Here is a 10733-nt window from a genome sequence, read left to right on the forward strand (position 1 = left end):
GTATTGGTGAAAATGTCTGCACGTTGCTCTCTAGTTTCAACTTTGCTTGGTCCCTGGTGAACTCTGTCTCCTTCAAAAGAAATTTTAATTTTACAACATGCATCTTCTTCCACTCCTCTCTTCTGTGCACAAAATTTATCGTTAGGCTTACATCTAGAAAATTATTGTGACATACTCCTCAGTTTTACAACCTTCTTTTTAGGCCTACCTCTAGGTTTCTTTGGTTGGGAGGGCAAGTTTGAAATCTCATTTTTCTTACGCCTCGGTGGTCTTCCTCTGGGCGTCCTTGGTTGAGATGACAAGTCTGATGAAACACATCGACTTGTAGGTTGCACTTCTTTAATTGAAGCAGCCTCTGGTTGCTTCTTAATTTATTTTTCGATTCCTTTTTCTCCTGACCCGTTGGTTTCTTCTTCACTTTCTTGCTGTCCCTTTTATGGCGGATATTGGCACACAGACTCCCGCCAATAGATATTTTTGGAAGATGTTGATAGTCTTTCAATAGTATCTTACATAGGCAGTTTCTCACCATCTTGCCTTCATCAACAAGGCTCCATTTCGGTCGTATATTCTGAGGAGCGAGCCGACTATCTCCACTCGGCTACCTTCTTCTGTCATTTGACCAAGGCTGATAATATTATTCTTCAAACTCGAGATGTAATACACCTTAGTAAATAGACATTGATCACTGTTTTTACATTGGAACAAGATGGATCCTTTACCTTGGATTGATACAATTGATCCTTCGCAAAGCTTCATGTTTCCAATGAACTTCTCATCAAGTTTCTTGAACTTTGCTCGATCTCCAATCATGTAGTTGCTTGCTCCGTTGTCTAGGTACCACATGCTAGTCTCCACTTGGTCTTCTCCATCTATGGAGGGGTTCACCATAACCTTCTCTTCATTGAGCATCAACAAGTTGGGCATTTTCTCGGCCAACATCAATCTGGGCTCTTCATCCACCGAGAACATGAGGTTTGCCTCCTCACCGCGCTCGTTGTTGTGGCACTCTGTCGCATAATACCTGTATTTTCCACAAGAGTAATAGTTATCATACTCTTGTCCTTCTGATGGTTGGCATTTTCATGAGTTTGTGAGGTATTGTCACAACCTCCTCTGCCACCACGTCCACGACCTCTTTTTTCTTTGTTATGGCTTCCAAGTCCACTCGAACCTGAGAAAGGAGAGTCATCTGCATCCTTCTTTTTCGTCCGTGCAAGCCACTCCTCATGTGTGAGTAAGAGGTATTTCTTCTCCTCTTTGTCTCTCCTTATGAACCCTAAGACGACCAACGATCTCCTTAACAGACACGTTCTGGAGTTCACCAGAATGCTCGATGGAGGTAGCAATATGCATGAATCTTGGGAGAACAACTCGAAGGAACTTCTTGACGACGGAGATCTCCTTCACAACGTCGCCTAGTGAACGGATGCCACTGACGATCGTCGTCAACTTCATGCAAAGTTGTCTACTAACTCATCGTTCTTCATGTGGATAGCCTCGAACTCGTCTGCACCTTTGCTTCGTTGACACGTTCCACACCCACATGCATTGTTTGCAGCGTCTCCCACACTACCTTTGCCAAGTCCTTCTCTGCCAACATTAGAAGGACGTCCTCCGGGACTGTTTCGTAGATGGCGGCAAGAGTCATCCTGTCCTTATGCTCCTCAACTTCATCACCATGCTTGATGGCATCCCACACGCCCTGTGCCTTTAAGTTAACACACATCCTTATCGACCATGCTGCATAGTTACACTTCGTGAGTAATGGGTATTGGAGCATTACACCCCCCTCCCTTCCACTCCTTGTCGTTGTCACATCTCCTCCGGCAACTTCGTGCGATGACAACATTTGTTTCGACATCCTAGCTCTAATACCCTATGTTGGGAATTTTCGACCATGAAAATATGTCGAAACAAATAATTGAAGCGGAAGAACAACTTAAAGGGGGAAAGTTTTTTAACAGAGGAACCTTAAGCACTTATGCTTTTTTATTATTATTATTATTATTATTATTTTTAAATAACATATAGTATTTAATGGAGATTGCAATCTCCCATACTTTCAAATCAATAACTACTAAATCTTACTAATGGGTAATCTCCTAAACTTTCAAATCAATAATAGCTTAGCCTTTCTAATTGATCTCCTAAACTTTCAAATCAGTAACTACTAAATCTTTCTAATTGATCCACTAAACTTTCAAATTAATAAGTACTAAATATTTATCCTAAAATTGCTTTGGGTTAATAACTTATTTTGCTAAGTGAAGCTTATTAACTCGCAATGGAGATCAAGTTTGTGTCATTGAAACAGTCTTTGTAAAGACCTCTTTACAAACGTTTTCTGGAGTAAGTGAAATCCAATTATTCGAGTATCAATTAGCCAATATTGTAGAAATGACGCGTGTAGAAATTGTGTTAGCACGCTTATAGAGACTAACTTTTATCATTTGAAAATTTTGAAAGATATGTATAATCCAATCAATGTAAATCAAGAAAAAAATCAACCGTAGCGAATAGAAGATTCACAAACTAGTATACATATAAACAACCAAAGAAATGAAGTTATATGGATTGAATAGTTTCTTTTCTTTCTTTCTTTAATAATCCACATTGAAATTTATTTCTTCCAAATACTATAGAAAACAAATTGTGGACGACATTGTAAAGAAAATGAGTTTGAGAGCGAAATCAGTTGGGTAAGAGAGACAAAAACTTCACCTTGATATCTCCTCTTCCGTAAAATATGGTGCTATGCTAGAAGATGTTACCATTAAAACAAGCAACATTGTGGCTATTTCAAATGAAGTAAAAAAATCTTGTGTGTTTTCCAGAGAAAGAAACCGAAACAAGAACTGTTCCAAAATCCCAATTAATTTAAATTTTTAAATAAAATTATTGAATAATTTTCATATTCCGAAAAAGCTTGTAATTATACTAATATTATTATTATTAATTTATAAATAGTTTGAAATGAAATGATTCAACCAATGGAAACTTTCTTATTCAATGAAAATATGATATTGATTATTTTGTATATTTTTTAAAAAGACATTAATTATTTTGGATCCTTAATCAATTAAATTATATTTATATATTGATATAATTGTAAATATGAAATATGACGATGAGTGAGACACTAGATTTATTAATGTTATATATATATATATATAATACATCCATTTGTTTTTTCTTCTTATCTATAATTAAACATATTTTCTTATGTTTAAAAAAGTAAATAGGTAATTTTTTTCCCCTCCCTATAGAAAACAAAAACAACTGCATCAAGAAGCTGGAGACTCTGTGATTGCATCCACCATATTTAATGTCACACAAGGTTGATCCACAGGAACCTACATTTGGAATCATATAATTAAAAAGTATTAAATCAAACTAAAGTATAAATAAAGTTTATATGTATGTATATATATTACACACACACATATATATACGTGTGTGTATAACTTACAAAATGGCCTGCATCAAGGATCCAATAGAAGTGCAAGTTCTCATGGGACTTAGTGAAGCCTTTGGTGTGCTTCTCATTTCCACATAATAAAACAGTTCTCTCCTTGCTTCTAAATGAGTGGATGATAAAATAAAGGATTTTGGTCAAAATAGTTTTTATAAACTTAAAAATTTTGAATTTCTTTTTTTAAATTTAGAAATTTTTTGAATTTACAAATTTAAAAGATAACTCCCTGAACCTATTTAAGTTCATATAAATTTAAATTTAATTAGTATGTAAGGCTTTTGTCAAATAATAATAATAATAATAATAATAATAAAAACATACCACGTGGTTGGTTTTGGAGAAAATTAATCCCTCGAGATCATTCCATGAATGAGTTGCATTTATGTACAACCCCCTTTTAATTTGCAGTTTGATCTTCAATACTAAACTGTTATTCAAAAGAAGGTTTTGGAGTATTTTTTCCGTTTATTATTTTGAAAACAAAAATATTGAGGGAATTGATAATTTATTTTATGAAATTACTGTTTCCTAGGGCAACTCCTGCCAAACAAAATCAAGAGACGTGTATTTAAATTATCGATTCTATAACACATCATAATAATAATATAATTTTTTATTTTTATATTAAAAGGTTATAATTCATAATTTATATTTGAAATTTTTTATAGAAAAAAAAAGAAAAAGAAAGAGTAAAAATAAAAGTACCTCGGAGATTAAGGGTCAAATTGCCTGCTTGAATGGCCTGAAGGAGGGACAAAGCTAGAGTGACGGCGAATTTACCGCCGTAAGACTCTGCAAAGATGTACAAAGTAGCGTTCCGTAGGCCGACAATGTCGTTCGAAACCTCAGTCAGCAAAGTCGTCATGTCGATTGCCGCCTCCACATCGCCTTTCACAAATTCACCTCCACTCTCCACGTAGCTATATCCGGTCCCGACAGGATTGTCCTGTTTTTTTTTAGTGTTAGAATCATAAATTTAGTCGTAAAATATTAGAATATATGGTTAAAATGGCGGAAATTGAAAGGAAAAGGGAGCTGACCACAAACAAGAGGTGTGCTTTTTGAAGCCATGTTGAGTTTCTCGGCTTCAAGTTTAAGTTCAACGGCCCGATTTCCAGGAAGTTCCCAAACCCAGTTCCTGAGCCACCCTGTTTTTCAATATTTAAGCCATTTTCTTACAAAATAAAAAAAAAAAATTATAAATAAATAATTTGAAAATGCAGGTCACCCACCGGTCCGCCCTGCAACCAGAGAATGGTCGGCCATGGCTTGGAACCGGCGTCCACTCTGGAAGGGCTTTACCTAAACAACACAATCACAAGAACAAATATATAATTAATAATACTAACAATAAAATAGATTTTGTTTAGAGAGGAAATAAGAAAAAATAAGAGTATTTTATTATTGGTGAACTTTAAGAATGGATTAAAAAATGGAAGATATGGAATTGATTTTATTATCGGTGTAATTTAAGCAATAGAATAATGTTGATAATTTTTACTCTCAACCACAAACTTAATTTCTAAGAATAAAAATTGAATATTATAGGTCATGAAAAGGAATTGACTTCTGAAATATCACATCACATGACAAAAAGTAGAGAATACAGTACTTATATGTTCTTGGAAAACAATAGTAGTAATCGAAAATAAATTTTTAATAAAAATAAAATTATATATATATATATATAGACAAACAAAGTCTCTCATGCTCACGTGAAGCATTATATAATATAGAAAGTTGAACTTGAAATTGATGTCATGGGTCTACATAGGTTGACTTGGATACAAAAGACAAAAATCGAACTCTCACTGAGGATAAATTGATGACACTACCTAAGCTAATCAGGTAAGTGGCCTTACTATTAGCTCGGTTTCGGTTTTAATCTACTGTACTATAGGCTGCCTTTCTTAGACATTCAAGTTCGAGAACTGCATCCAAGGGGAATATTAAGATAACGGAAAGAGAAGCAGCTTCGAAACTATCCTAGAAAGAAAGAAAATAGCTGTTGATGGCCACCCGACGTCGGTTGAACGAAATCTGAACGGGAGAGAAACCATTTTTGTGTGCTGGTTGCCGATTGTAAGCATCAAAATCGTCAAGTTTCAATGTTCCTCACAAAATTATCTAAACATTATCAACTACGAATTAGTTTTTTTCAAACAGCCTAACTAAGGTTTCCAAATTAGGGTTTCTATTTTAATCCCATACGTACATTGTAATAGGCTCTCTTTCTTCGACATTCAAGTCCGAGAACTACTTACCAAGGGAATATTAAGATATTGGAAACAGAAGGCAACTTTTTGAAACTACCCTAGAATGCAAGCAAATAGTCGATGACACCCTCATGTCACTCAAACATAAATGGCAGGGAGATAAATCATTTTTGGGTGGTGGTTGTTGATCGCAAACGTCAAAATCGTCAAGTTTCAACGTTCCTCACAAAATTGTCAAAAAATTATCAACTGCGACTCAAATTTTTTCAAACGGCCAAACCAGGGTTTCCAAATTAGTGTTTCAGTTTTTCTCGTACTTACAATGTTATAGTTTGTCTTTCTTCAACGTTCAAGGTCGAGCCTTGCATCCCAATGTTATATTTAGATATCATTAAGAGAAAGCAGCTTTTAGGAACTACACTAGAACACAAGCAAATAGCCACCGATGGTACCCCGACATCGATTGAAAGAAATTTGGCTGGGAGATAAACAATTGTTGGTGCTAGCTTTCGATCGTAAGCATCAAAATCGTCGAGTTCCAATGTTCCTAACAAAATTGTCAAAAAATTATCAACTGTAACTCCATTTTTTTCAAACAACCAAAAAATGGCTTCCAAATTAGGGTTTCGATTTTTATCCCGTATTTACAGTACTATAGGCTCTTTTTCTTCGACATTCAAACCCGAGCACTACTATCCAGGAGAATATTAAGATATCGAAAAGAGAAGGTAGCTTTTCGAAACTTCCCTAGAACGCGAGCAAATAGACGCCAAGGCACCTCGACATAGGTCGAATGAATGCGAGAAGCGAAACAATTTTTGGGCGCTGGCTGCCAATCGTTAGCATTGAAATCGTCGATTTTAACGTTCCTCACAAAATTGTTGAAAAATTAACGACTGCGAATCAGTTTTTTCAAACGGCTCAACAATTAGGGTTTCAATTTTTTCAAACCAAATTAGGGTTTCAGTTTTATTCTTGTACGCACAGTGCTATAGGCTCTATTTTTTCGACATTCAAGTTTAAGCACCGCTTCCCACGGAAATATTAAAATAATGGAAAGAGAAGATAGTTTTTTGCAATTGCCTTCGAATGCGAGCAAATAGTCGCCAATGGCCCCCCGACATTGGTTGAACGAAAATTGGCCGAGAGCGAAAATTTTTTTTTGGTGTTGTCTGTCAATCATAAGTGTCAAAATCGTCAAGTTTCAATGTTCCTCACAAAATTGTTGAAAAATTATCATCTACAACTCAATGTTTTTCAAACGGCCCAACTAGGGTTTTCAAATTAGGGTTTCATTTTTAATCCCGTATGTATAGTGCTATAGGCTCTCCTTCTTCGACATTCAAGTCCAAGCATTGCTTTCCATCGGAATATTAAGATACTTGAATGAGAATGCAACTTTTTGGAACTACCCTAAAACGTGAGCAAATAGCCGCTGATTGCCTCCCGATGTCAGTCGAATGAAAACTGGTTCAGAGCGAAATAATTGGATGTTGGCTACCGATCGTAAGCATCAAAATCGTCAAGTTTCATCATTCCTCAAAAAATTGCCGAAAAGTGATTGAATGCAACTCAATTTTTTTCAAATGGCCCAACCAGGGTTCCAAAATTAGCATTTCTATTTTAATATCGTACGTACAGTGCTATAAGCTCTCTTTCTTCCGCATTCAAGTTTGAGCACTCCTTCATAGGGGAATATTATGATATTGGAAAGAGAAGGTAGATTTTTGGAAGTACCCTAGAATGCGAGCAAATAGTTGCCGATGGCACCCCGACGTCGGCCGAACGAAAACTTGCCTAGAGCGGAACCATTTTTTGGTGTTGGCTGCCAATCATAAGCGTCAAAATCTTCAAGTTTCAACATTCCTAAAAAAATTGTCAAAAAATTATCGATTACAACTCAGTTTTTTTTCAAATGGCCGAACCAGGTATTTCAAATTAGAGTTTCGATTTTAATCCCATATGTACAATGTTGTAAGCTCTCTTTCTTAGATATTCATGTCCGAGCACTGCTTCCAAAAAGAATATTAAGATATCAAAAAAAGAAGGCAACGTTGAGGAATTGCCCTTGAATGCGAGCAAATAGCCACCAATGGCCTGACAATTTAGGATTGGCACTTAGCAAATATCCCGTCTGTGGTGTAATATCATCAAAATAAAGGATTGGCGCTCAAAATGCAAGAGCTCCTAGTACCACATGAGGATATTTTTAAGACGGAACATCGTAGCTAACACTATAAACAAAAAACCATTTACATGTGCCTAACCACCAATAACAATCACAATGGAATATTTAGCATGAAGCTCTTTTTTTACATGCATAAGAATATTTGCACAATCTGCAATCGCATTTCTCAAATGGTTCGTTCCTCGATCTAAATAGTACTGATTTTTCGTAATACCGATACACTATAGAAACTTTAAAACAATAGATATAAATGGATCTAAATAGTATTAAATGGATCTAAATAGTACTGATGTTCTACAATGACAAACGGTCTTTAGAAACTTTAAAAGAATAAATATAGATTAAAAACGGGTTTGTGTTAGACTTTAACCTCAATATAAACTAGAACGGCATTAAACGTAATGGTCGAGTATCAATCAGGCCAATAATTGAAATGATATAGAAACTAAATATGTTTGCGGGAATGTTGTATTGCTTTCCGGCCAATAATTGAAATGATCAAGTGTTCGGATGTGAATCCACAACTCTAAAATGATGTAGAAACTTTTCACTAATAAGACTATGCCGAAAAGTAATAGCATTCCGATAATTTGAGTATCATTTAGTCAATATTGTAGAAATGAAACATGTGGAAGTTGTGTTAGAATTCTTGCACAGATTAATTTTTTTCATTTGAGAAATTTGAAAGATATGTATAACTAAATCAATGTAAATCAACCCTAGCCGGTAGAAGCTTCAGAAACTAGTAAACATATAAACGACCAGAAAAATGATGTAATATGGATTGAATAGATTTTTTTTTTATCTTTTCTTGGATAAACGGGATGAATTCTACATTGAAATTTCTTCCAAATACTATAGGAAAACAAGAAACTAATGTTCGTTCTCTCGAAAAAAAAATAATATTTTTTTAAAACTGGGTTTAGAATTTAAAAACATGTTTTAAGTGGATGATAAAATAAAAGGAATTTGTAGGTCAAAATAGTTTTTATAAACTTAAAAAATTAAATAGTTATGAATGAAGCCTAAATTACCAATTTAGAAAAGTTCTAAACTTTAAATTATACGTCTAATATATCCATCAATTTTGAATGAGATTGAGAGAATGAGAATATGAACCGTGTAATCTTCTGGAGACATCCAACTGTTTCCTAGAGAAACTCCTGGCAAACAAAATCAAGAGAGTCGTGTATTTAAATTATTGATTCTATATTATTACAATGCGATCATTTTAAACGAATCAAGGTTATAATTATACCAAAAAAAAAAAAAATTATAATTCATCATTTATATTTGGAACTTTTTATTAAAAAAAAAAAAGTAAAAATAAAAGTACCTCCGAGATTAAGGGTCAAATTGCCAGCTTGGATGGCCCAAAGAAGGGACAAAGCCAGAGTGACGGCGAATTTGCCACCGTAAGACTCCGCAAAGATGTACAAAGGAGTGTTTCGTAGGCCGACAGTGTTGTTCGAAACCTCAGCCAGCAAAGTCGTCATGTCGGTCGCCGCCTCCACATCGCCTTTCGCAAATTCACCTCCACTCTCAACGTAGCTATATCCGGTCCCGACTGGATTATCCTGTTTATTTTTGTTTTTTTTTTTTTATGTTAAAATCATAAATTTAGTGTAAAATATTAGAATTTAAGGTTAAAATGGTGAAAATTAAAAGGAAAAGGAGTTGACCACAAACAAGAGGTGTGCTTTTTGCAGCCATGTTGAGTTTCTCGGCTTCAAGTTCGAGTTCAATGGCCCGATTTCCAGGAAGTTCCCAAACCCAGTTCCCGAGCCACCCTGTCTATCAATATTTGAGCCATTTTCTTACAAAGAACACAAAATTTATGAATAAGTCGCTGGAAAAGGTCGGCTGCTCACCGGTCCGCCCTGCAACCAGAGAATGGTTGGCCATGGCTTGGAACCGACGTCCACTCTGGAAGGACTTCTATAAAGCCACCAAAACATATGGGCTTCTGAACAACAGAATCCCAAGAATAAATATATATAATAAATAATGACTAAAATAAAATAGAATGAAAATTAATGAATTTGACTTACTGGGTCTGACTTGAACGTAGCCCCATTCTTCAGATCCGTCTTGAGATTTGTGAGTTATGGAAGTTCCGACATGAAACAGAGAAGAAGAAGCAATGAGAACGAAACAGAGACGAAGAACTAATAGTTTAGACATTGTCGAGAGAATGAGAAGCTTAAGTTCTTTAAAAATGGTGATAATAGAAGACAGACTTTCAGGCATTTTTAAATTGATGAATTAATTGGGAAGTTATGAATGGGCGTGAAGAAAGACAAGATTAGGGCCGGACAGTACAAAATGAGCGACGACGGACACCATTGGACAGCACAAGATACAACCACAATAAAAAAGGTGACAGCCGAGTGGGAGTGGAACCTAACTTATATTTTCTATTTTTTTTTTTACCATCTTCCAACAAATTTTATTCCTATTTTGGTTTGAAAATTGAAATTATTTAATAAAAGTATATATTTTGAATTTTGTTTAATGTAGAAATTTATGGATGTGTGGAGTTATTCCGTTACTAATTTAGTCAATTAAGTTTAATTATGTGTTGTATTTGATTTTATTAAATTTAATGAATGTTTTGAATGTTTGTGTTTTGTTGGGTTAACATTAATGAATGAATTAATGAAAATTGAATATAAAGATTAAAATTTACACTATAATATAAAACATTTCACGGTAAAAATTAATTTCATCCATATAATTGAGATTTCTTTAAGGCATCGTACCAACTATATATTTAAGATTATATTTCACTTAATTAAACGATAATTTGTATTTTTATAAACATTGAAATGGATGAATATTTTTAAGTCTT

The 10733-nt window shown here is 34.6% G+C and overlaps 2 protein-coding genes across 2 annotated transcripts; both read right to left on the reverse strand.

The window, feature by feature from the left end:
* Positions 1 to 525: 525 nt before the first annotated feature.
* On the reverse strand, positions 526 to 1864 carry LOC111434803. The gene is made up of 3 exons (XM_023072185.1): positions 1577 to 1864; positions 1310 to 1452; positions 526 to 1024 (listed from the first exon to the last, which is right to left on the reverse strand). Exons 1-3 carry the CDS (start codon positions 1862 to 1864, stop codon positions 526 to 528), a joined length of 930 nt encoding a protein of 309 aa, XP_022927953.1.
* A 1416-nt stretch (positions 1865 to 3280) lies between these two features.
* On the reverse strand, positions 3281 to 10086 carry LOC111434804 (serine carboxypeptidase-like 51). Its single transcript, XM_023072186.1, has 9 exons — positions 9934 to 10086; positions 9819 to 9848; positions 4711 to 4775; positions 4519 to 4626; positions 4184 to 4424; positions 4001 to 4018; positions 3686 to 3710; positions 3473 to 3581; positions 3281 to 3356 (listed from the first exon to the last, which is right to left on the reverse strand). The coding sequence occupies exons 1-9, from the start codon at positions 10064 to 10066 to the stop codon at positions 3288 to 3290; spliced, it is 798 nt and encodes a 265-aa protein (XP_022927954.1). The 5' UTR covers positions 10067 to 10086; the 3' UTR covers positions 3281 to 3287.
* Between the last annotated feature and the right edge of the window lie 647 nt (positions 10087 to 10733).

This window comes from Cucurbita moschata, unplaced genomic scaffold (assembly GCF_002738365.1).
Source record: "Cucurbita moschata cultivar Rifu unplaced genomic scaffold, Cmos_1.0 Cmo_Scf00046, whole genome shotgun sequence".
Lineage (NCBI taxonomy): Eukaryota > Viridiplantae > Streptophyta > Magnoliopsida > Cucurbitales > Cucurbitaceae > Cucurbita > Cucurbita moschata.

Coding starts and splice junctions, on each gene's coding strand:
- LOC111434803 (XM_023072185.1), bottom strand. CDS start 1,864: ATGTCGAAACAAATGTTGTCATCGCACGAAGTTGCCGGAGGAGATGTG. Junction 1,453..1,576: donor CAGAGAAGGACTTGGCAAAG/GTAGTGTGGGAG, acceptor CTTTGCATGAAG/TTGACGACGATCGTCAGTGG. Junction 1,025..1,309: donor TCTGGTGAACTCCAGAACGT/GTCTGTTAAGGA, acceptor TGGAAAATACAG/GTATTATGCGACAGAGTGCC.
- LOC111434804 (XM_023072186.1), bottom strand. CDS start 10,066: ATGTCTAAACTATTAGTTCTTCGTCTCTGTTTCGTTCTCATTGCTTCT. Junction 4,627..4,710: donor TCTGGTTGCAGGGCGGACCG/GTGGGTGACCTG, acceptor ATTGAAAAACAG/GGTGGCTCAGGAACTGGGTT. Junction 3,582..3,685: donor GGGAGTTATCTTTTAAATTT/GTAAATTCAAAA, acceptor CCACTCATTTAG/AAGCAAGGAGAGAACTGTTT.